The sequence below is a fragment of the Manacus vitellinus genome, unplaced genomic scaffold, assembly GCF_001715985.3.
Source record: "Manacus vitellinus isolate BGI_N305 unplaced genomic scaffold, ASM171598v3 scaffold_9_pilon, whole genome shotgun sequence".
In the NCBI taxonomy this organism is placed as follows: Eukaryota; Metazoa; Chordata; class Aves; order Passeriformes; family Pipridae; genus Manacus; species Manacus vitellinus.
In genome coordinates this window covers 18,969,903-18,996,285 of record NW_021940917.1, presented here as the reverse complement: position 1 = coordinate 18,996,285, position 26,383 = coordinate 18,969,903, and the positions used below count along the sequence as shown (strand labels likewise).

Genomic DNA, 26,383 nt, shown 5'->3' with positions numbered 1-26,383 from the left:
TTCCCCTCCCAAATTATAATTCTCCTACCTCTTTATCACAGTGACCCAACTGTGCAGGGGACAGCTGGCTAGGAAAAATCTGGAATTAAATTCATATGCCTAAGCGTACAGTGCCTTTGTAATGTGGTTATAAATTAATAAACAGGCCAACAGTCTTTTTAAAGGACCAATCTGAACAACAGCAGGAACTGAACCACCAAAGAAGAAAAGGAAATTCAAAAGGCAAAGGATCTTTACAGCAGCTCTGGACAAAAGCTGCTGTACAGCAGACATATGTTAAAGTGAAACAGCGTCTCAGTGCTCTCCTCCCTTCTCTCTGAAAGCTAAAGTAGAATAATCTTTCTCACCTTACATATTAAATAAAGATATTTGCCATATGACTCTTAAAAGAACACCTCTTACGCTTCTTTATTTCCTGTTTTCTCTACTGAAATTAATAAAGTACTGTGGTAATTTCCATGTGACAGACACCGTCATACACAGCTTTCAGAGCATCAGGTGTAGAGGCCCACAGACACTGACTCGAGTTTTGGGGTGGATTGTGGTGTGCACCACTCACAGCACCCTCACAGGCTGCACTTTGATCTGAGAATCTGATACTAGAGATGCTCTTGTAGGATCCATTGTGGGCCACTTCTCGGCATCTGAGTGTGACATACATACATCAGACTGAACAACAAATCTTCTTTTGCCCTTCAGTTTCATTATGTTGCAGTAGAACCACTATAACTCATTATAAAAAGTAGTACTTCGATCAAGATAAATTATATGAAAGAGGCTAAACGTTTTCTCTATACCCTTTATTCCTCTGGTTAATTTGGAAGAGATTCTGGGTCCTTTGCGAAGAGCATCCAGGTATGTACTTTCAAAGGTACTCAAGCTCAGCTCTCCCTCTCTTTGCAGTTTTAGTGGAGCTGGACTTCAGACACACTTGACTGCATGAAATAAATTTGTGGATTAATCAGAAAATGTGCACAGAAGGTGGGTGAGAATGCCAGTTAAAATGCTGATGAACTAAATGTGACAAGTACGCACAAGTTTGAATGAGAGGACGCGTTAAAAATGAAAATATTTTCCACTGGGAAACAAGAGTAGTAACAAACGACCAAAACAAAATTGAAGGCTGGCAAAATTTTGTGATGCTTCTGGTGTTTCCGTGGAATATGATACCGTAAACATTTGTAAAGCAATTAGTGACTGAATTGTGCAAAACTCAGGCCACTGAATTGGCACATCCACTGTTGTACAGTAGGGTGTAACAGAACCAGGACAAAGCATAGTAAATGATGGCACATTAGAAGAACAAAAGAAAAAAACAAAAACAATAGGGATTAATAAGATTCCTGGGGTGTTTATTACTAAAAATAAAGTGCTTCTTGGACTGCCATGTGCAGTGAGGTGAAATCTGTAATAAATACTCAATATTTCATCCCTGGTTCAAATGCCTATCAACATGCATAAGTATTCAAGCTTGTTTTTTGATTCCTTCCTCAGTCAAATACGAATTATTTCTTACAAGAAGAAATAATTGTTTAGCTGAACTGCTGCTACTGCATCTTCTGTATTGCAAGAAGTGTTAAAATATCATATTTGACATTTTTTGCAACAGGTGGTGACATAAAATGCAGTAGTAGTAAATTTGCAAAAACATCAGGAATTTTATAGAAATTAGGAGCAATAGCAGGATCCATATAGCAAGTTTCATTTTTTCACAAGCACAAAGTTTTATCTGCCATTATTTTTAAGTAAATATTGAGATATAGATTAGTTTTCCAAATGATTTTGATTTTTGCTGGCCAAAAGGAACACCCACTGATAAACGTTTTTGGGCAGTTTTTCCTGAAGGTAGATTGCTTTGAAAGGTAGGTATTTGCCACAGTATAATAAAGGAAGAGTAAATATTGGATAAGGTAATACTGGTCCAATTCACTCAAGACTGATATGTATAGCTGAAGGCTCTGGGACTCTACCTAGCATGTAAGAACCTGTTTAGATTAAAGAATTGCCTTTACAATTTTTAAAAATATATAATATACTTATGAAACAAATACAATGCAGACATCAACAAGACTTCTAAACTTATGTTTAGATTTAAAACTTTATTTTGTATGTTGAGAACATCATCACACACATGGAAACTTGTAGGTACAAATTACTTCATATCCAGTTTTCAAATAAAACAATTGCTAATGAAATTGCAACAACACATTTTCATGATAACTATATACTTAATATTTCACATATACATATAAAAATCATGCATTTTAAAGATTCATTTTGGCTAGATCATATTTTCTGGGCGCTAAAATTCACTGCAGACCTTACATATTTTAAATATTCTTTATATACTTTTTAAAGAGATTATTATACTGATACCACATTCTCAAATAAAACACAAAATGTAATAAAGCTGTATATTTTCTTTATTTACCTTATATTTTTTCTGTATTAAAAAAAATAATTCTATAAGTAATAGCAAAACAAACATTTTCAACCAGCTCACACATATGCAAGGTATGTAAAATCTAATAGTATAAACTAGGATGGCAATGCAAGGGTATAAAATATCTTCTCTTTTTAGTCTGTGGTCCTTGAGTAATATTGCTTCTGTACTGGCCTTGCTTTTATACATGCAAGTCCATGAAATACTTCATGGCTTATAATGTAGCAGGTGAGGAATCAACTGGAAACTAAAGGAAATGGTCCTCAAGCCTAACATTGGCAGCTACTAGTTTTATTTCCATATTTACCATACAATTACTCTTTTCTTGCTATGAGGCACATTCAGAAAAAAGTCCAGGGCCAAATTTCAGCCTGTAATATCTTTGCAGTCAGTACATTTTAAGTAATTCAGATCCCCTATATTGTACTTCTGCAAGATACTTTAGTATGTAAATTATTCCTCCAGCTAAAGAAATAATGTTAAAAGGTCCTTTATATAGCCTTTTTTTTTTTTTTCTCTTTGATTTTCTATCATTATTCCATGCTGGCTGCTAAGGCATGTGCCATGCATGATGACCTTTGGCACTGGTGTGTTAGCATCTGTGGGCAACCTCTCTAATTTTGATCTTTGTATGCCTCCTTAAGGTTGATCATGCTTTTTTCCCAGCTTCATCCATGGGATCAAATGCTGTGACGTTGAGTATCGTCAGCAATTTTTTTTTACACCGTCGATGTATAAACATTTATAAAAGTCTTACCAAACATAGTGCTTTTAAATGCTTTGCATCCCTGATCTGGAAATACTGTTTGATTTGTTGACAGACAGTCGAGAAAGATGTACCTGGCCGTGTAAGCCAAACCAGGCTTCTTTATGTGTTTCAGAAACTATTTAAGAATGTGAAGAGACAATCTGACAAAACACAGAGTGAGCACTGAACTGGGGCAGAGGAGATCTGCTTTTGTTCCTGGGTCTGCCACTAGCCCACTGGGCAACCTATGTGCAGTTGCTTCCTCTCTTCATGCCTCACTTTCACCACCTGAGAAGTTAAGATAATGATGCTGTCCTTCTTGCAAAGTGCTTTGAGATTTATGGAGAAAGAGTGTTGTGTAAGAGCCAGGAATTTGTTGCCAATGAAGAATCTTAACTTTTTTCCATGCTCTTTACAGTTTTCTCTTCTAATGCAATGAAGTAAATACACACAAAAAAAAGTCTTTCTGAAATAAGTAGCAGCTTCACACTTGATTCTACTGGTGCCAGAATTCCTTCTGAGTGACTGACAAAGGCTGTGCTCCTCTCTAGACAGTGCTAATAGCAATTCTTCCCCAAGGAAATGTATATTATCACTCTACTTGTGAAATATCTGCACATTTGTTAGAAAGGTGGAAGTTAAGCAAGCAATAACTCTGAGAGAAACAAGGTAGCAATTTTTAATGCAATTGCTGCATTTGAGCATCTCCTGGAAGGTATTTATAATGCAACAGCATGCATGCTAGTAATATTAGTGCTTGACTTCATTTTCCCATGTTTCTTGACATAAACATTTACTAAATGGTAGGCTTTTTTATTGGTTCAAAGCAGTTCCTAAGGTGCAAATTGTGACTTCTGCAATTTTAATGTGTCCTTTAAAAACTGCATGTGCTTATTTTATGTTAGATGGCCTTTGTTATCAGTAGGATTCACACTTCAGTCATTCATATTAGTTTTTAAAAAAGCTTTGGAGAGACATCCAGGAAAGCTCACATTTTGTACAATTTTTCCCCTTTCAAAGGTTTTGAGAACAGCAATTTCCCCTGATAGAGTGTTTTAAATATTTTCTTTTTCTATTCTGAACTTTGTATTGCATTGTAACACAGTACTGACTGCAACCCTTAATATGCCAAATCCTGTAGTGCTTATCCCAGAAAATCTTCTCTTAGAGGCTCCAATGGGCCCTAACTCCAGATATAGGATTTGGTTCTATAAATAATCACAGCAGTTCAAATCATGAATTTAAATGGCAAATATAAAACTCTTCAGACAATATAAAGGCAGTAGATCTAGTAGTGCAGAAACATAACCCCATTTTGATTGGAATATGGTAATGTAAAGAAGTATCACTCCTCTAATCTGATAAATTGAATAAAAACTTTGTATCCTGCATTGACCCCTGTCCAAGGGTACCACCAGTTCACCAGTTCAAAAGACATTTCATTCATTCATTAATCACACCATGCGTTCATTTAACCAGTAGCAGCATTTGAATCAAGTCTTTCCATAGAGGCTTTTTAGGGGCCTCCCTAGTCAGTCCTCCCTGGGGAAGCTTTCTGTTTGTGTATGTACACCATTTTTATACAATCTGACATTCTCCGCGGGCAAATGTCTGTTCTTCTGAAACGTATTTGGGCCAGAAACAGGTCATTCTTGAAGCAGTGAGTCCAGAAAAGCAGATGATCTCCACCTCTCTTGCAGGGACTGTCTTTTCCACAACCTTCAGTTCAAATACTGCATCCCACCAGAAAGAAATATCATGCTGAAGGGTAGAGATAATATCTGTTCCTTTTAACTGCTGTACCCACACTTCCTTTTGCTGTGCAATAGTTCATTTATTTGGCAGATCCAAGACTCTCTTATGCACACTCTCCCCCAGTCAGTAGTGAAAATGGCACAGAATTTTTTGTTTACAGCATTCTTAAAGAAAATGATTAATGCCACCCAGAATGCATTTGTATGTTCTAGGTTTCTTCACAACTATTTTTTGATTTTCTTCTGACATTATACAGTGCTTTCTCTTGCAGTTATATGCAAATGAAAATATTATTAAGTTGACTTTCCAAATCTTTCACATTATGTGTGTGAATGATGAAAATTCTTCTTTTCTGTAAATTACAAAATTAGGTATCCTGGGGCATCTTTCCTTTTCTTCCTGATTTATTTTCACTGAGTGCATGCTTTTTTATTTGTTGATTTTTGTCATAGCAACCACAGTATCTAATTTTTTCAAGTTCTGAAGCTTTCTTCCAGAACAGATACTAATAAATAGGATCTTGCATGGTTGTTTGGTGTCTATAGGTTTTACATGTGTGTTCTCAGGTGGGACTTCACAGCTGACTTCTGACAATGCAATTTCACATCACCACGCATTTGCCTTTCAGCTTCTCCTTCCTTTTCTGCTGCTTGCTTTTTTTGCCATCAATTTGCAAGCTCACAGTCCTGCGTTTCTCCAGGTTGAGCAGCTCTTGGAACAACTCTTTCACATTGTGGTTTGTCTTGGCAGAAGTCTCCATGAAGGCACATTTCCACTTCTTAGCCATGGCTTCTCCTTCGCTGCTCTCCACCTCTCGGTTTTGGTTCTCGTCGTTCTTGTTCCCCACCAGCATTATTGGAATGCTTTCTATGTCTCCTTTAATCTGACATATTTGTTCATAGATTGGCTTGAGTTCCTCCAAGGACTGCCGGCTAGTGATTGAGTAAACCAAAATAAAGGCGTGTCCTTTAGAGATAGACAGACGTTGCATGGCTGGAAATTGATGGCTCCCCGTGGTGTCGGTTATCTGCAAGGTGCATATGCTCTTGTCACAGCTGATCACCTGCCGATAGGTGTCTTCAATGGTGGGGATGTAGCTCTCCCTGAAAGTGCCTTTCACAAACCTCAAAACCAAGGAACTCTTGCCCACTCCGCCGGCTCCGAACACGACTACCCTGTAGTCGTTGCTTTGCTCAGGCATGTTTCCCTGTGTGCCACTTGGTCAGCTAGGGGGGAAAAATTCTAGGGAAGAAGATGACAAAAGCAAGAAGACAGATGTTAATACAGGCAACATGTGAAGAGTGCACGTTGTCATATCTTTCCCAATAAGAGAAAAAAAATGTGACAGAATTGATGGCATACCAGTTCTAGTAATTTAAGAATATTTGCAGGGGGTTACAGAATTATTTTTTTTCAGGAGTAAATTTAGGGTTTGCGATAACAAAAGACCTTCTTCATCACTTCATGGCTGACTGTAAATTAATATCATGAGTTTCAGCATTCTTTCTACTGTACTGATATCAGCAGAAATAAAAAATTGCATCTGGGAATTTCAACAAGGCCAAGACCTGAACAAGTTGTACAGGTTGAATTACTCTTCTGTCTCTAAAACAGGTTTTCTTAAATCATAGTTGAAATATGTTGGTGTACGTGTGCATACAGTCAATTATTCTGAATATGCTGTATCTTCAGTAGTTGCAGAATTTATCTCCACTACAACTGAACAACTCTTTTTGAGTGACAACAAAGACATACTGTCAGATTATTCATCAGTAACACAAGTATGCTTTGTTTTTAAATCCATGTGAGCCCCACTTCAATGTGTTTTTCCACTTGCATTTCAGATCAGAGAGTACATTTTGATAAACTTAAATTGCTCACATTCAGTCTGCCTTTTCATTCTAATATTTATCTTGCAATAGAGGATATTTAACATGATGCATGCAACGCTTGTTGGAGAGGTTGTGCAGTTATATTCACAACATTTTTAGTGGCTTGTATTGTAAAGGCTCACAGGTGCATATGTCAAAGGTCACAAAATTTTGTGATTTCTGAAGTCAATTCCCCTTGACAATACCCATCTGTAAACAGTAGGACCACAAATATTGGCATAATTGTTAAATAACAGAAATGGTAAAGTTTTCAGGTGTTTACACGCTGTAGCTGTTTTAGAATTCATTGATATAAATGTGAAGATGATTTTGCTCTCCCATTAGCAGCAGCTCATTAGGTACACAGCACATACAAGTCTTTTTCATATTTAGTGAGATTTGAGTAAATAAACACTAAAAAATTAACCCTAAAATTGAAGAGAATCTAGGATATTGTTACTTTTCAGACCAGATTTAGATATATAAAAGGTACGTGAAGGACAAACTGCAAAACTTGCTGAATCTATATTTGTTCTTAAGAAAATTAGCTGTTTTAAAAGATAACCTCACCCAAGTGTCATAATGGCACCACGTGACTAAATCTGCCTGTTGCAATTTTGCCTGGGTAGCAGTAAATCCAGAACAACCCAAAGGAATTTCTTTCCTTTGAAGGAAAGCCTTCAAGATATTTCTTCAATGCACCAGAAGGAGCGATTGCATTGCTAGGTGGGATTGTACCTGTCTAGCAGCAGCAGAATAGTGATGCCCTAGAGATATGGGCATTAGTGGACCCTCCATGACCTTATCTCAGTTGCAACCTCACGGCCAAATTTTTGCTTCTGCATTTTGATGCTGTTGCTGGCTTGTGCCACTTCGACTTAAGCTATGACAACCCATGTTGCACTAATGCCTTCATTTTGTTGTTGGAGCATACCCTGATTTTGTTATCCTTCTTGTCCAGGGCATCCTATGCTGTCCTAATTCTAATGTCTGAGTAAGCTGAAAACATCTGTCTTTGCACAACATGTTGTGTGAAAGAGTTGTACATCCTCATTTGCCGTAGGACAGGCAGAATAACCACTGCAACAGGGCCTGCCGATCCCAAGGCAAAGTGGAGAGCTGTCACACCTCTGCCTACCCAGCCTGGCTTCAGGCAGATGATGCCTAAAAATGGAAGAAAAATTCTCCAAACAATATTGGTACAGATGAGGAAGAGAGCAGTTCTTCAGTGAAAGCTCTCAGGTGCATACAACACATCACAGAAGGCAGCGTCACCCCTTCTATCTCTCCTACGCTACAGTCACTGTCACTCTGGGAGACTTGTTTAAATGCAGGAAAGACAGATAAATAAGTGTGTTTTTCCGGAAGCATTAAAGAAAATTGTTTTTCTGGGACCAGAATTCAAGGAATGGAAAGGGAAAGTAGCCTCAGAAAACACACTGGTGTTCGTGTTTATAGAAGAGGGAAAACCCTCTGAGGAACAAAGAAAATGGGTGAGCAGCTCATGATGTTAAGAGAAAAATAAAAAAAGAAAACCGACACAAATCCACCAAACAAAGTAGCTAGAAAAAATTGAGGAGGAACAAGAGGAAGCTAGCAGAATGCTGTTCCACTGAGGATAAAACTGTACCTAAGAGCTGCAAACATGCAAATTCAGAGCAGTCATAGAGTATACAGTTGTGGATGACTGCACAGCATGAGCTATCATAAGAATTATAGTTTAATAATTTCTTGTGAGCAAAAAGGCAAGAGAGGAAAACCTGGGTATTCCACCTCAGAAGCAGCTTAAGCATTGCACATTCATATAATATGCAGCCTAAGAACTATGGGACGAGGAGAAAAAATGCTCTAGGAAAATTTTTGCTGTGAAAATCAGTGAAATGTAGAGTAGAGAAATAAAATTTTAAAAGCTAGCTGAGTGTACTCCTGCTTTATTATGCTTTATGCTTTGAGCATAGTCAGAAATCTCAGAGAAATCTGACACATATGGTAGCCCAAAAGATAGAACAAACTGAAATGTGGCACTTCATGGCACAGAATTAAGCATACAAAAACTTCTAAGGGATCCTGAAATAGCAAGTTATTGCAAAAAGGGAGAGTGTTTATCTGTAGTGGAAAAAAAGAAGCATTAATGGGCTTACATCATAAAAGAGATTCCCATTAGACATTTGGAAAACTTTATAGGGGTAAGAAGAGTAGACCTATTGCTTAGGGAGATTTTGCAGACAGTCTTTAGAAATTACCATAGTATCAAAGGATAATTCCAGCTGGAAGGGACCTAAGGAGGTTTCTGGTCCAGCCTGGTGGTCCCAACAGGGTCAGCCACGAGATCAGGGAAGGTTGTTCTGCCCTGTCCAGGTGTGAAAATCTCCATCATTTATTTCCCACAGCCTCTCTGGAAAACACTGCTGACTTACTGACAGGATGACTTTTTTTCCCACTTATACTTGTCCTGCTCAGGAACTGAGAGGAAAAAAACCCCAAAAAACAATCTCATGCATGGCTTTTTGATCGCACTGAGGAGAAAGGATGCCCTATATATGCCTTTTATCATCTGTTGGTATTCTCTGTGTGGATCTGGTCAGAGAGTCTCCTGCAGTGAAAATCATTCTGTATGTCTGTGGTGAGACTGCACACAAGTGTTCATTGTTTAACTCTTTCCATACTGCCCTTTAGTTTGCTGATGTTCTTTGTCTTAAAATATGTTCATGAAAGCACACAACAGAACAAAATAAAGTATGATATTGTTCCATCAGCTTTCTGTATTCTTGTCAGTGTAGGTGCGGAAAAATTAACTTGATAGAAATCTGGGTTTTCAGATGTACAGGATCATTTCTGATTCATACTTATGAAAACCCGCTTCATAATCTGCACATAAAAATGCTTTTTAAATATTAAAACTGATTTATTTGTAATAAAGCCTCATTTGCTGCTTTTGCTAGTTTCACAACCTGCGTCAGTGGAAATTTACTATCATCCTCTGAAGTGTCAGTTTATCAACACTATCCTCACTTGAAAAGGCAAAATACTTTCTATAACATACATTGATATCCTTCATTTTTTAATTGTCTTATTGCAAAGTTCAGCAAATCAGAGTCTGCACCTCTGCTGACAGCTGTTTTCTGCAGAGGCTCTGTTAGCACAAGGCTCGAGCTGCTGCAGTTCAGCTACTGCAGGTGAACTTAATGGGCTATTTACAGGGACAAACCTCTGCCTCCAGTTCAAACTCAACTGCAGACCTTTGTGTTGGTCTGCATGCTTTCCCCATTTATTTCTGACATGCCAGGTGAAAGAACTGTAGGGCTGCTCTGACAGAACTCTGATTCAAGGTCTGAGTCATTTTAATATAAAATCAGTTATTTTATTATATAGTGGTAACAAAAATATGCATTCAAAATGTTTAAACAAAGTACTTCACATTATAGTTTATGTTCTTTATAGTTCAAACTCTTCATGTTCTTTGGCTGACTAGTTACATGTAGGTGTATTAGAATTTACTAAATCGATGCTACTGATCCTGTACTTAGCCACTGGATCTCCAGAGTTATTTTTAATTGTTTTTTTTTTTTTTCTGTTCTAATTCTTCTATCAATTGTATTTATAACTTGCCTCTTATGTTTGCATTTAAGCTATGGATAACATATACAATAAGAGGCAAAAGGCATAGGATGACTGAAAAATATCTTCCAAAAACTAATCTACCTGAATAACTACACTTAGAGTAACATGAGATGAGAATCTCACAGTTCATGAACTCCTTCAGGTTATACTTGAAAATAGGTACAAAAAAAATATCACTCACTCTCCAGTGTTTCCAGTCTTGGGTTTTGTTGCAAAAGATTTTCATCACGTTTGCATTGTTAGACTACCATGAAATGTCACAGATTTGTTATTTTTTTACTAGATGGTATCTTTTAGCATAGCATTTATTTTATAAAACAACGTCATTGCTTTCTGGAGTCAGAGACTTTGATTACATCTTAACTGATTCAGTTATTGAGGTTTTATGATGTCCTACTGAGATGTCAGTCTCGTGTGATATACAGCAATTTTCAGATGTTGGGTATTAATTTCCTGAAAACTCTTTTTCTTCAGGTAAAACCATCTCATGTCAGTCAGTGGTTTTTGTTGGTTTTTTTGTCTGGTTGTTTGGCTGCTTGTTTTAACTCTAAGGTGACGTCTCTGTTTATATTGTCATTATTATAATGAAAATTCAATAAAGGACAAGCAATGTTTTTAGTTCAAAATCTTGCCTCAATTTAAATTAGCAGTCTTTCCAGGCTATCCAGCGATGGCACCACTATACAAAGATACAAGGTACAAGATGAAGAATGTACCTATAATTAAGATGGATTTCAACATGTCTGTAAGGTTAAAGTCCATTTCAGCATATCAAATGTGAAAAATTTCACATTATTTTTATAAAATATAGAAATAGAACTCTGCAAGGAGGTTTTGCTTGTTGCACTCTATGTATAGAAGCAGGCATTCCGTGGGGAGTATTTTCACTATATCTGCTAATGAACATGGACTTCAAGAATGGGGACTTTCCTACTTCCAGTGTCTTCAACTTTGAATACAAGATTGACTTTTTCATTCTTTTTCTTTTCTTGGCTTCTTTGGTCTTTTCAAGTCAATGGAAATTTGGACACATTTGAAGACCAAATGTTAACTGTTAAAATGGCTCCTTCTTGCAACATGAGGCTCTAGTCCATATGGAAAGAGCTTTTTTATTCTCATGTTGAACAAAATGTTCTTTGAAAGTCTGCTTCTTGATCAGCTAGTGTAAATCATGATTTTTTTTCACTGCATAAATGTGGTAGCGCTTTTAATTTATCTTGTTCTCGACCATAGCTGGAGAGAAATGCATTTATAGCTTAATATTCTTTATCATCTGCCAAAAAGAAGGTAACCAGACTGAGTTACAGAGAAAATGGCATCTTCTGAGGAAAAAACCAAAAACCTGTGTGTCATAAATCTGCTGAGTCTACCTGACACACTGTCCTTATATGATATTTACTTGATCATCTCAAAGTAAGAGACAAAATCAGACATTCTTCTTATTCAGTGTATTCGTAGAAAGCAAAAATTCGGACTACAAAATCAATTTATTTAAACTGAAACAGTTTCCATTTTAGAGTTATGATTTCTACAATGTTGAAACTGTTTGAATTTGGACAGAAAAATCATAACTTAGAAACTGGGTTGGACTGAGACAGAGCAGAAAGCTGAAACTGCTCTGGGTGACCAGAATGTCAAAAAAGTGTCTGCTTTGGAGGAGTTTGGACTAAGCAGTGTTTGCTTTCAAGTGTCCAAAAAAAAGAAAAAAAAAGAAGAAAAATAAAAATTGCTCTTTTTTTCCTTTCTTTTTCTTTTTCTTTTTTTTTTTTTTTAATATATTTTTACCAAAGTATTTATTACATTTTGGAACAGGTTTTTCACAACTTTATAAATATGTTTGTTACAGTATAAATATGGTGTAGGTTTCAAGCTAAGTATCAGATACCAACTTTACAAAGTCTTTCAGAGAGGTTCTCTGAGAGGTTTCCTTCATGCTCCTGGCCTAGCACAGAAGAGAAACAGCAAGAATAGGAGTCTTTAAGAATTAATTTGTTGCAAGTGTTTTTCTGTATTTATGGAAGGAGACTATTTGTATGTAAAGGAGGTAGAATACAGCCTGTATATTGGTCTGCAGTCACAGATGCTGTGCTCTGCTTTAGCAAACTGTCATATTGTCATCACGCCAACGCGGAAAATCTCATTCCCAAAACAATAGCTTTTCAAAACAGCTTTTCATTTGAATCCCTATAAATTCTTACATCAAATGGAACCCCTGTTAAAATGAAAAATCCCGAATGAATAGTTGTCACAGTAAGAAAATCTTTACCAGTTTCTGAAACCACGTTTAACTAAAGTGGCATTGCTTGTCGAAGAAGGTGAAGCTGTCACAGAAAAATGAACAATGCAGAAGGAACTGCTGATTCCCTTCTTGGCTGAGGGTTCCTGTGCAGAAAATGCAGAAGGTGTTGGACCTGAACTAACAAAGAGGTTTACAAGTAGGAGTACACCGAAATTTTGTTCTCTGTTGCTGTCTAAGAGCTTCCAGAACTAACCCTTGAGTAACAGGTATGTGCCAATGAAACATTACCATAAAACAAGATTCAGTATCGTTGAACACAGTTACCATGCAAAAAAAAAAGCCTTACTTTCATGCAGTAACAGAAACATTACGCTATATTTATCCAGGATGGACAGTTAGACACATTTACCACACCAAAAAACCCGTACTTTCATGCAGAAATGGAAATAATATACTAAGTGCATCCAGGATGCACAGGGGTCCTATTGGTTGTCTCTTCCTATTTAGTGGATTGGTTAACCTTAAAATTAAAAATGGAGCATTTCATGACAGTTTCTGTCTAAATTCAGGATTTGTTTTAGGCATGTTAGATACTTCATTGACTTGAATGGAGGTATTCTTACTTTTATTTATCTCTTTGAGCATTTTGGTAAACCAGTGTCTTAATCTTTAAAGTGCTTATCATCGAAACTCAGAAGTCTTTGTACATGTGTATTTAGGTATTTGTGAATGGACACAGAGAAATAAAAATGTCAAGATAACAGCACTGTGTTCAACTCCCTTTGGGACTGATTTTTTTGTAGTTTTCTTCCCAACTTAAACAAAATACTGTAGTTTTTCCTCAATTTTCAATAGATTTGATTTAACCAAGTAAAGAGAGAAAGATCAACTTACAATGTTGAATGTTTGCCTTTCAACAGGTGGGTTGCCACTGTGAGCAATAGGGTTATAAATTGGAATTTTTCATTCCTATAAATGCAGAATAAGAGACTCAGTTTGACCTTTCAGCCCCTCTATTTTTTAATAGTAGAACACTGTTTTGGCATTGAGCAATGACTTCACATGTCGTAGTGAAATTCTGCTTCTCCAGATGTAGACTAGCCAAAATAATTTCTGCATCTTATGGAAAAAGGTATGGTTTTTAAGTTTTCCTGGATGGAGAAACTTAGAAAAGTACAAAGCACCAAAAAAAAAGGCAAATCAAGAAAGAACATTCTCCAAATAATCATTTTACTCTGGAGGGTTTGCGTGATTCCATACACTGTGAGATTCATAATCATTCAGAGAGAAAAATGCCAACATAAGCAACCAGCTATTTCCATATAAAAGTGTGTATTTACACAGAAGAATAGTATATTCATGGAAAACTAACATGGAAAAAACCCCTTCATTCAGCAAAAGAAACTATATGAAGACTGGTGGCCCTTGTTGCTCTCACTGTAGCCCTCAGTTCTGATGCTCTTACACAGCTCAAACAATATCCCAAGCAAAACAGCGTAGGTTAAACTGGGAGCATTTTTGCAACTCCTTTGTTGTGCAGTAAGTTGTGATTAGGATAATGCAGTGGATTTCCGGACCCAAAACATCCCTGAAAAGTAATGAAATAATGCAGTCCCATTGCTGATATGCTTTCAGACACTAGTAAGAAGACTGTTCTTCCACTCAATACTTAAAAAAGTTACGAAACCCAAAAGTTAAAGTATAACTTTGGGGTATTATATGGCAGTAGCAGTTTTCTGATAGGAGTTTCTAAATGTTCATAAGAAGCTATTTGTTGTCTATAATGTGCAATTTATTGTAACCTGGTTTGGGGGAAAGTTGTACCTATTTTTTCTTTTTACTCCAAAGAGTTGGGGTTTTTTTAATAATTTATTTGCAAATCTGCATCTCAGGACTTTCACAAACTGAATAGTTTTCCCTCTCGATTTTTTTTATTATTATTTTTAAAGAGAAAATAAATTTCATACTGATATTCATCATCGTCCCAAATTTCAATTCTTTTTGTTCTGAAGCAAGAAAGGTAGGTTAAGCCCTTAAAGTAGTTTAGTCTCAATTCATGTTTCTTCTCCTTATAGTATTAAAGAAAATTGTAAAAATTATATTCTGAGTGTTAAAAAACAATTACTCAGTAACACATGGCAGCATTTTCATGTCTGCATGAAAAAATTAGGAAAATTGTAATGTTATTTATTTGGGCCAACAGCAATATTTTAGCTAACATTTGACTATTAGATAACTAACTTTTTCAGAATAGATAAAAGTTGTCAGCTTAAATTTTCAGGGAAGAATACAAAATTAAATAAAAATAAATAAAAAAGAACAAGTGTTCTTTTCTTATCTTCAGATTAATTTTAAGTCAGGATTACTGGACGTTTTGGGAAGGAAACAGCTGCAGTCCAGGAACGGATTTGCCCTTTTCATATGCTTGCTTTCATATGTATATATTTTAAATGAGGATGCTGAAAGGCTGACATAACTTCATTGGAACTTGTTCAGATTCAACTAAAACCAGTTTCATTGCCTGCAGTCAGGGTGATGCTGACTGAATTTTACTGCCATAGCATATTGCAGTCCTGCATAGCCAGAGAGACTGATTTTAATCTTGGATACAGAAGCTTAACATTCAACATTAAAATTATTTGCTCGAGGGGAGGTGGTCCTGCCCTCAGTGTGAGTTGAAAGGTGCGTTTGTCACAGATTTGACACACCCTTTTTCACATTTTGCTTGTCTTCCTTTGATACCCATTTCAAGAATTATACAGTCATCAATATTTTTGGTTGAGAACTAATCAATACTTGTTTATTCAAAAAGGTAAATTAAAGCATGTTCTGTTTCAATTAATATGTACAGTTGCATTGTCACTTAGTGGGTCTTCTTCACTTCTTTTCCAGCAGTAAAGTGAGACAATTTAGTGCACATTTTAATGCCACAATAAGAATGCAGTGAAAGTATCTGTTCACTGATACTTAGAAACCTTTACTTGTGTGTAAAGTAAAAATACCAAATGGAAAAACATTTCCAGGAATATTTTTTTTACTGAAACATTTATGGAAGTTTTTCATTTTAAAGGGAAATTCATATTGCTAATATCCATGTTTTATAAAATTGTGATTACATAATATTGATAATTGCTCTATTAATCCTAGTAACATAAAATATTAAGGGGAAATTAACAAACATTTGAAATCAGCCCCACATATGGGGGGGCTAAATGTCCCACAGTGAATACTGTTTCAGCTTAAATGTACAAATGACCCAACACTCACATACAGTGTGGGAGATGGAACAACTGAATGCAGCTTATTATTACAGAACAGTTACTGGAGTCCACTGTGAGTTGAATGCAATTCAATGTAGTATATAAATCAAAAACATTAAAAAAAAAAAAGAAGGAAGAAAAGCACATATTTATAAAATAAAGAATTAGAGGAAAAGAGAATACGGAATTCAATTCAGTCTTTCTGTAGGAAGATCTTTGAACCAGAATATTGTTTATTGTATGTTTATTAAAAAGACTAAGTTTGAGGCAATAACACATACAGTGAAAGTGTAAGTTTTTGCTTTTTCACACATGATGGTGGGATCTTTACAAGGGTGAGTGTGTTGGTTAGCACAAGAGAAAATCCCTATAGAACTTTGCCAGATGATCTTCAAAGGAAGCTGGAAACAGTGCTGGTAACTTCAGGAACAGCAGTACCAGTTTACATATTGTTCACTATTTTAGTGGTACTACAGAGACTGCAGTGCCGCTTAATATAATCTTGACCACTTGGCCATAAGGAGCCATGCCTCTGAACTCCAATTAAATTCCAAAGAGCTCAGCCCTGCACTGTGAGAAAGGGATATTATTCAGCCTGAGGACCATCAGGGCTCATGAGTCTGCTGGTATAAACAATAGGGCAGCACAGTGCATAAATATGCTTTCATCTGACTGACGTGAGATATGTGGAAAACTGTGTTTCCAAAGACCTTGACTCTTCAATGCAGGCAACTTCCAGTGAAAAGTAAGAATGCTATTTAGTACTGAAAGAGACCTACTGGATTATCAAATCCAGTGCTTTGCCTCTGCAGGCAACCATTTCACATAACCCCTTCCATCAAGTTGCAACCAAAAAGCATTTAGAGTGTTTTCTATTACTTCAACTAGAATGTAATTTAAGAACCTTGCTGCTCTAATGGTTTGAAACCTTTAAGCCTAAGTGTATTCACAGCTCATTTATACCCATTCATTCTTCTCTCTTCCAAGGGACAAAGGATAAAAAGCTGTACATCACCATCATTCTCCCAGGTCCACGGGACGACTGATTTGCAGCTGCGTGTTTGAACTTGTTCCATATCTGGGCAATTCTTCATGCAAGAGACTCAGAAACGTGGTGTGTGATGTGAGGGAGAGAGCATGAAACCTGGAGGAACATCAGCTTTCTTAGTCCCTGAACAATGGCATGGATCCCATTCTGTGTGAACTGGGCACTACTGCATTCAGTAAGGACAGAGGAACCCCAGGGAGCAGCTCCCTGAGCTTTTCTGAGTCAGAAAACTAAAAAGGGGAGGGAGGAAGGGGGAAGCCAAAACAGCCCTCTGAACCAGAATTAAAAATGGTGAGATCCTGCAAACATTCTAGACAGTAAAATGTAAAGCCTGGCAAACATATAACAGCAATCATTTTCATCAGCTTCATTTACATAAAAAGGTGTGGGGGTGCACACCTTACACAGCTGTATGTGTGTGCATGTATAAGCAGGCATATACGTGTTCACTTATATCCAGGTACTCATGAAAACAGAACATTCAGAAAACGCCTTAAAATTAAAACACATCCAGTCTTGTTGTTCCGTTCCGGGCTCAGCCTTCTGTGGCTGTGGTGCAGCATACAGAGCATTCCACATTTCATGGGGAAGACAGCGAGAGAGAAAGTGTTGTCAAATCTGAATTCAGTCACTCTCAGGCACTTCAGAATGGTCTTTCATGATTTATTATCTTTCATTCAATTGTGAGAGACATGATCTACCGAATAAATAAAATATTTCCCGCCTGACAGTGGAATGCTGCAAAGTTGTATCTCTCTCAAAGAAAGAAACACCCAGTGTTGTTTCATGCAGACTCTACATTTTTGTATTCTTCCATCAGTTAAAATGTAGCTTTCATTAAAAAAAAATAAATAAACATTAACCTCTCCTTAAACCACTGCAGTGGCAGTGCTGTAAACTAGGGCAAAATTCAGCACATCGAGTTTCATGAAAGACAGTTGGAAAAACAAGGTTGTGAAGTCATTACTAGCATCCCAGCACAAGGAAAATGATATTGTTAACTGGTCATTATGTGTATGACCAGCTTCTGGTTTCCTTGCCAGCCCCAGTTTGCAGCATGCCATGTTCTCTATGTAAGATAGAAGCTTAGATCAAATCTTGCAGTCATAACTCACACGAAACTCCATCGACTTCAGAGGAAATTTTGCCTGAGTGAGCACTGTGGATTTTGGCCGAAGGAAATGAAGACCTCTACCCTCAGTGCAAAGTTGTGCTTATTTGTACGAGGTGACAACAGAAAGACAGTGGAAAAAAAATAAATTACCTGTGTGGGAGCAGAAAGCTTCAAATGCTCTTCAGTTTCTGCCTGTCATTGCACCAGCTCTTCTCCCTCTCTGCCCTGGGTTTCTTCCACCAGAAAGGAGCCCCTGCCTTAATCAAGGGGGGCTGCAGCCTGTGACGTCCCCTTGTACCCTGTGTTGGCTGCTGCCTGCCCTCTCCTCCCGCGGCTCTGCTCCTCTCCACTCTCTCCCCGGTACCTGGGTTGTGGATAATGCTCTCGTTGGCTCGATCGCAGCCTCTCTGCTTTTAGGGACGGACTGACTCCAGCCCCTGCTAGTGCTACTGCCTAAATGGCGACGGCAAAGCTCATCGAGGCTTTTAACTGCCACCTACTGAATAATTGTGGAATATATATTTATATATAAGGTACATATGCATACTGGCTGTAATTTTCTGCTTTTCTCCACCAATCTAGTAGATTTTTGCAGATAGTCTTCAAACCCTCCAAATATTCCGTAGTTTATCATTTAAAGCTCTAGCTCTTACACTAATCTGTGCTTGTAATTCTCCCTTTCTTTCAGCAGCGAAGCACAGACCAAGCCTGTCCCTTTAACTTTAAAAAGCTTACAAAGCCTTTGGTGAGGCTTATCCCCAGTAGGCATAAAACAGCAAAGCCCTATTCAAATCAGTGGAGCTGTGCTGATTTATCTTAGCTGAGAAATTAATCCCTTAGGTCTAATATTTATTCACAAAAAAAAAAAAAAAGAGTGGAAAGAAAAATGTATCTTAAAAATAGCTTTTGTCCAACATAGTCCCTCAAAATTTCACTCATCTGAAACAGATTAGACTTTTTTTTTCCCTGAGAGCAGTGTGAAACAGGATTCCCGAAGTTTATGGACAAACATAAATTAAAATGTTTTATCCACCTTTAATGGTGATGATATTTTATTTTTCTCTTTTGGTGAAAAATTCATAGGCAAAACCTAACGGCCCCTTCAGCCATTTATTTTTTAAAATAACTCCTAATGCATTTTTCTCGACTAGAAGATGCCTGAAGGTGTCTAAACTCCTGCTGCAGAAAGAAAGTCTAAGTACAGGATCTCCCTGTGAATACCCAGGGAAGGTGTGTGGGGATGCTACCCTCATTACCAGATAGTAGGGATATGTAGGACTATGGTTTCTCCAAGCTTGCAACACGTAACTGAGTTGAGTTTTGACATAAAAGGGCTCTGTGCCTATCCCGAGGAGCACTGCCCTGTGAAGGACGATTGGCACCCAGCACCCTGGGCACAGCAGAATGGAAAGTGTTCAGTTTTTAGGCTTGCTGTGGCTGACCAGTTGTTGGCACACCAACTGCTGTTGGCACACCAACAGCTGGTGTGATAATTTTTAAACATAACCCTTGGTGGTACTTAAAAATTGATTTGTTTGTTTTTTAAAAATGGATTTGTTTTAATTGCTTTTGTGAAAGATCCATTTATGACGCTAGTGCTTTTGCTGAACACAGAGATGAAAAGGTTTCTCCCCTAAATTTGTGTTTTACAGAGTATATGTGTATTAGTATGCATGATGACCTGGCCAATATGCCCTGAGGAAATAATTTGCACTAGTGTGTGGTTCTGCTAGAGAATAATCCTGACTCCTGTTTCCATGGGCTCCCAGGCAGCAAGCTGTGGATCAAACCATGTGCTATCAGCCTGCTCTTTTGCCTGACAGCAAAGCCTTGTCTTTGGTTTTGTCACCATTTCTCAGCAATTTCTTAATCCTGTGTGCTTAGAGAATTGGTTAGTCAGTATCTCAAAAACAAAAAATTACAATAATATAATTACTGCAACACAGCATGAGTGCAGAATCCAGACCCACTTATTGAATAAGTCCACAAAGTGCTTCTGTAGTTGCAAAGAATATGTCTCAGTAATTTTCAAAGGTCAACAGATCTCAGTCCTCTGTAAGTGCATCCTTGTTGCCAATGTGGCTTTCAATTTTCCTTAAAAACCGTGGGAGCACGTGAAGAATTTTGGAGTTATGACTTGCCACAAATCTTACTCACTTGGTTTACATTGTGAGTCTGAGAGAATCTAGTTCTCGAACCCTACTCCACCAGGATGGATGATCAAACTTTAGAAAAACTACCTTTTCAAACTGAATTTACTTCAGTTACAAGTATCAGTATAGCCTGTCTTCATTCTTTCCTTATCTGTCCAAAGAACAGAAATCTTTCATTTACAGGTTCCCGATTTGCACCTGCACTGACAGACAGAAATTCCACTTCTACAGCTTCCACCTGGGCTCTAGGCTGCCAAAATCACCATGAGGTTTTTCCTGGGTTGCCATGCTATAATTCACTATAAAGGAGACCCGTACGGGATTTCCCTCACTATCTCTGCTGAAAACTAACATGGCAGTTCCTACTCTCAGCAGTGGTTTTGTAACACTGCTGCTCTAAATGGCATTGTTCACACAAGACAGACTTCTAAAATCCCAAGTGTGCCTCTCTCATCTTGTGATAAACACAGGTTATTCACACGTGGTCCCAATGGAGGATCCCACGGAAATGATCCCGGGTCAGTCCCACTCAGGCCAGCAAAGGTACCACAGGGTGAAGGTTTCCCTGCCCTAAGCTGCAGGGAGGGTGCATTGCTCCCCATGCTGATGTATGTTAATGTGGGATGGAGTGGACAGGGTCTGTTCGCAGCGAAGGTCTTCCCTTCTCCCAGTGGCACCACAGACCTCTGCCCTGCAACTGCAGAATGTGTACCACTAACCCCCATCTGTCACTGCGTAGAAGGGAAAGTGGAGAGGGCAAGGGCACAAAGCCTTACTAGACTATTTCTCTTACAAGCTTTCCTCACAGCAAAATATCTCAGCCAAGCCGTGTGATTATTAGGTTTCTGTGCTGCATCCATACTAGAGAGGGCATTTAAGGAACAAGAAGTTTGCTTATTTAGCAAAATATGAGCTGCCTAAAGCTTGAATGCACATTTAACACAAACCTGCATAAGCACTGGAAGTGCTTCCAAGTCAAAATTCAATCCGTGGCCCATACACAGCACGGAAAAATGAGAAAGTCTTCAGTTTGCCCATAAAAGTTTAAGATGTGAAACAGCTGCTCACTTGTAAGGATTTTCTCTGTGCAAGGTAGAACATAGTCTTGACAAAGTAAAACCAGCAGAGAGCAGGGACTAAGCTCACTTTTGTCTTTTCTGGGATGGTTTCCCCCTTGTTAACCTCTGTTTCTCTGGAATGCTTTCACTAAACCACAGTCTGGCTAAAATACATCCCTCTTCACTTGCACATTTGGAAACTTACTGTCTTAGCTATGCAGTGTTGTAAAGAAATTTAGTTCTTCCTTCCAACTATCCTTCAAAATGGCTAATAGTTCTCATAAATTTATCATACTTTGGTATCTTCCCATTCTGTATTTACCAGTTGGATTAAAAAAGGAGGTAATGAGTTGTCTTAATCAGCAGTACATTGGACATTGCAAAAGATCTTAGCATCAGAAAGATTTACAGGAGTTTTTGTCCAATAGGAAGAAATTACTTTCTGATAAAATTATTATTATTAAGAGTGTTTCTCCAGGGCAGTTGATTGTCAGCAGTGGATCTTTTAATGCCCTGCATTTGGTCAAATAATTATATTTAAATATGACATGACAGTAGCTCCAGGACAGTTTATCTAAAGGGCTGTATTTTGTGCTTGCACATTTCATTTGAATATTAGGCAACTTTCACCATTTTGTAAACTAAGCATGAAATTGTAATAGTATTTTTAGTGCCTGCATGTTACTTTGAACCAGAAAAACTCAAGAAAAGTAGATAACTAGCAAGTTATTATTAGCATGTCTAAGTGCATCATAGTCCATTTAAAATGTACTGGAGCAGGTGACTATCTCTGGTAGAATTACATCTTATGTATAAATCCAACGCACTTGAAACATATGTAGTATTTCAGGCAGTTAGTGGTCTACACCAAAACCATGAGATGATGAGGCCAAATTCTTCCTGGGTGTAATTGAGGTTCTCATTCATGTTGAGTGACTCCAGACTACCTCTTGATTTGAGTCGACTGGAAAGGTGGATCTTTATCCAACATGTTTTAGCAGCAAAGCCTCACCTGACCAGCAGTGTTGCTCTGTGAAATGTCGTGAATAAAGCTCAAACTGCTGTTCTTCTGGAAAGGGGCACCTTATGCTGTATCATTTTGAGGCCCAGGGGTACATATATGAAATATTGTTTTTGCTAGCTGCGGACTTTTAGCTCATTTTCTTGCAAGGTAACTTTGTGTGGCACACAGAAGTTAAATAAATAAATAAATATATATTGTTGTAATAAAACCCAGCCTAGCTCTTATCTTGCAATAAAATAAAGCAGCTATTTCAGCAAAATTGCAAGACATGTCGCTCCTTACAGGCTGCAGATGGAACTGGTAGCTTGGAGAAAATATTATCAGACCCCACAGTGCCATTTTCTCTTTTAGATTTCAGTGGACTTCAGCCCAGACTTTGTCATTCACACCTGCAATATGGTGAATATAGTTTCCTTTAGACACCCTTTTGACCTGAAATCTCCATTATTGACTGTATTACTCTGAATCAATATTTTCCAAGTTTTGACTTGATTCCTGATGAACGGAATGGCACAAGGAGATACTTTTGCCTTATTGTCTGTATAAGGGCCATAACTTCAGGGCTTGCTTCTGAACACTTGGGAGCAAGTGGTTTGCTGCTGATTTACAGGGAAAGAAAGACAAGGTTTAATTCTTATTGGCTTCTGGGTTGTCAGATACCATAAATGTGATTGAAGGAGATGGGCCATTGACTCTATTCTCTAATATCTTTCCAGGGTACACAGGGGAGAGTGTTATTGTGACTGAAAATTGATAGTTAACTGCATTTAACCTGATTTTCTGTGAAATGGTAAGATAGTGTAGCCCCGCTCAGTATTTAACATGATAATTTTAAAATAAAAATATGTTGGTGGCATTTATAATAAACAAAGAACAGAAAACCAAAATTTCTGTGTTGTAAGCATAAAAAGTGTCATGTTCAACTCACTTTTCTTTCTGCAGATGTAAGTCTCACTAAACCATGCACAAACACATACACATGTAAACTAGTGATTCAACATCAATAAATTGCATAGAACTGCAAATACAGGAAAAAGTTACTATGCTTTGTTAGAAATCCATAAGCAATATTTAAAATTTAATAATATTTATATTATTTAATATTATTTTTCTTATTATTTAACTATATGCAATATATAATCTATATTATTAATATAGAACGTTGTTAGAATTTTGTGACACCTGTAAATTGTTAAGAACCCTTTATAGAAAAACAGAGTATTTCTCTCTTTATAAGTTAGTATAAGCACCCACCACAAAATATACTGGGTATAAATCAGTTTGTTAAGAGCAGTCCTTCCATTTGCTGATCAATATTCACACTAAACCCCACAATGTGTTTGACCCATAATCATCCAGGCATACTGAAGAAAATCTCCATGAAGGAGGAAGGCTAAGAAACTTGTGACTTGATAAACATAAATGAATTACAGTAATCAATTATTCATTGATCTTAACCCTGCAAATACAAACTATAGCTCTCAGGACAAATGATGGTTTAGGCAAGCACAATTTTAAATTTATGTGAGCATAATGCCTTAAAAGATTCAAACATTATGTCAGCTACTTGCATTGCACTTGAAAATAAAACTGAAAAACAGGAAAAAATTTCCCATAGCCAGGCAGTCCTTCTTTTCTTAGTGCATTCATTTATCTTGTGCCCCTTAAAATGAAGACAACCCCATTCAGGTTTTACAACAGCTCTTAGGTGTAAACATTACAGGGGTGTATTGGGTTTGGATGGCAATGTTTTGGTCCATGGTGGAGAAGATATCCACCCGCAGTCCATGGAGGACCCCATGCTGGAGCAGATGTGTGTGCCCAAAGGAGGTTGTGACCCTGTCAGATGCCTGAGCTGGAGCAGGATCCTGGCAGAACTTGTGGAGAACACCTGGAGAGAGAAGTCTACACTGGAACAGGTTTGCTGGCAGGACCTGTGACCACGCAGGGGACCCACACTGGAACAGCTCCTGAAGAACTGCAGCCTCACATTGGAGAATTTTGTGGAGGACTGTCTCCTGTGGGTGGGGCTCCACACTGGAGCAGGACAGGAGTGTGAGGAGTCCTTCCCCTGAGGAGGAAGGAGAGGCAGAGACAATGTGTGATGAACTGACAGCACCCCTCAAGCCCATATCTCTGGAGGACTGGAGGGGAGGAGGTAGAGAAATCAGAAGTAAAGCTGAGCCCAGAAAGAAGAAAGGGGTGGGGGTTGGGGTTTTGAGGTTTGGTTTCATTTCTCATTGTCCTTTTCAGATTTGATTGGCAATAAATTGAACTAATTTCCCCAAGTCAAGCCCGTTTTGCCTGTGAAGTAATTGGTGAGTGATCCCTCCCTTACCTTATCTCGAACCCTGAGCCTTTCATAACTTTTGTCCCCCCCAGCTGAGGAGGAAAGGTATAGAGCAGATCTGGTACAAGAATATATCATTATTTACCAATAGCACATAAGCTTCATTAATTGTACAGCATTTTAAAAGTGCATCTCACATATACATATTTTATAACCTGTCATTCATATCAATCATAACAGAAGACGTGGACAGGCTGGATCAATGGGCCAAGGCCAATTGTATGAGGTTCAACAAAGTGACATGCTGGGTCCCACCCCTTGGACCTCAACAGCCTCATGCAGTGCTACAGGCTGGGGGGACAATGGCTGGAAAGCTCCCCAGTGAAAAGTGGCCTGGGGGTGCTGGTGAACAACCAGCTGAACATAAACCAGCAGTGTGCCCAGGTGGCCAAGAAGGCCAATGGATCCTGGCTTGTGTCAGCAATAGTGTGGCCAGCAGGGCCAGGGCAGTGATTGTCCCCTGCACTTGGCACTGGTGAGGCCACCCCTGGAGTGCTGTGTCCAGCTCTGGGCCCCTCAGTTCAGGAAGGACATTGAAGGTGCATGTTCAGAGAAGGGCAACATCTCCAGTGAAGGGTCTGGAGCACAGATCTTACCAGGAGCAGCTGAGGCAGCTGGGGTTGTTTATCCTGGAGAAAAGGAAGCTCTCTACAACTACCTGAAAAAAGTCTGTAGACAGGTAGGGATTGTCCCCTTCTCTCAAGTAACAAGCAATGGTACAAGAGCAAATGGCTTTGAGTTCCACCAGGGGAAGTTTAGATTGGATATTAGGTCACAGACTGCTAGAGGCTGCCCAGGGAAACAGCTGAGTCACCATCTCTGGAGCTATTTAAAAGGTGTGTAGATGAGGTCTTTAGGGACATGGTTAGGTGGTGGACTCGGCAGCACTAAGTTAGTGGTTGGACTCAGTGATCTTAAAGGTCTTTTCCAACCTAAATATTCCATTACTTTTTACTTTTGCACTTTCAGTACTACATAACATTCCCATTCAAGAACTGCTCACTTGTTGATCAACAACAAACTGAACCTGCTATTACTTTCTCTGTTTAAGGCTAACATCTTGACATGTTAGCTATGTATTAAATATTTGGATTACATCAAACATTTGGAGAAAGAAATAGTCTTTTGGTTACAGACAAAGTATTACACACTTTGCAAATTACTTTATTTTTTGTTCAGACCTTATTGTTGCCTATTTGAAATGGAAACTTTCATTTGTGGTTGTCTTGACAGGTCTAATTGGTACTCGAATCCATCACCTGCAACCAATAATCAGAAGTGAGTAGTGAGCAGAAGAGAGCCCTCCATTATTTGCTGGGTTGCTGCTCTCAATTGTTGAACTTCAACCTCTACAAGGAGTAGAATCAGGGTAACAATACAGGAAACAATGGACAACCTCTAATTAGACATAAATTCTACTAATTTGAAACTCTTCCTAGTATCTGTGATTCAAATTCCTGCCTTTGCAGGAATCCCCACTGATGGGAGTTGTGTTTGGCTTAGAAACCTCACAGTGTACGTGCACAAAATTTGCACACTAGCAATTCTCCTGTTTCTGCAGTATACAAAGAATATCAGCAGGAGTTTTTCACGTTCTCCTCTTGACTCTGCGCTAAGTCTATTATTATCTCTCTCCTCTACCAACTAGATTTGAAGCAGAGACTTTGTGTGGCAAAAATACTTTTCACTACTGTCCACA

The 26,383-nt window shown here is 38.1% G+C and overlaps 1 protein-coding gene across 3 annotated transcripts; it reads right to left on the bottom strand.

The window, feature by feature from the left end:
- Positions 1-2,933: 2,933 nt before the first annotated feature.
- DIRAS2 (DIRAS family GTPase 2) lies at positions 2,934-18,440 on the bottom strand. 3 transcript variants are annotated; one of them, XM_018086197.1, is made up of 3 exons: positions 18,250-18,440; positions 13,572-13,646; positions 2,934-6,188 (listed from the first exon to the last, which is right to left on the bottom strand). In XM_018086197.1, exon 3 carries the CDS (start codon positions 6,145-6,147, stop codon positions 5,548-5,550), a length of 600 nt encoding a protein of 199 aa, XP_017941686.1. In that variant the 5' UTR covers positions 6,148-6,188; positions 13,572-13,646; positions 18,250-18,440; the 3' UTR covers positions 2,934-5,547. The 3 variants fall into 3 exon arrangements, with proteins under 3 accessions (XP_017941686.1, XP_017941685.1, XP_017941687.1); XM_018086196.1 differs by lacking the exon at positions 13,572-13,646; XM_018086198.1 differs by lacking the exons at positions 13,572-13,646; positions 18,250-18,440 and adding an exon at positions 16,953-17,012.
- Positions 18,441-26,383: the final 7,943 nt, after the last annotated feature.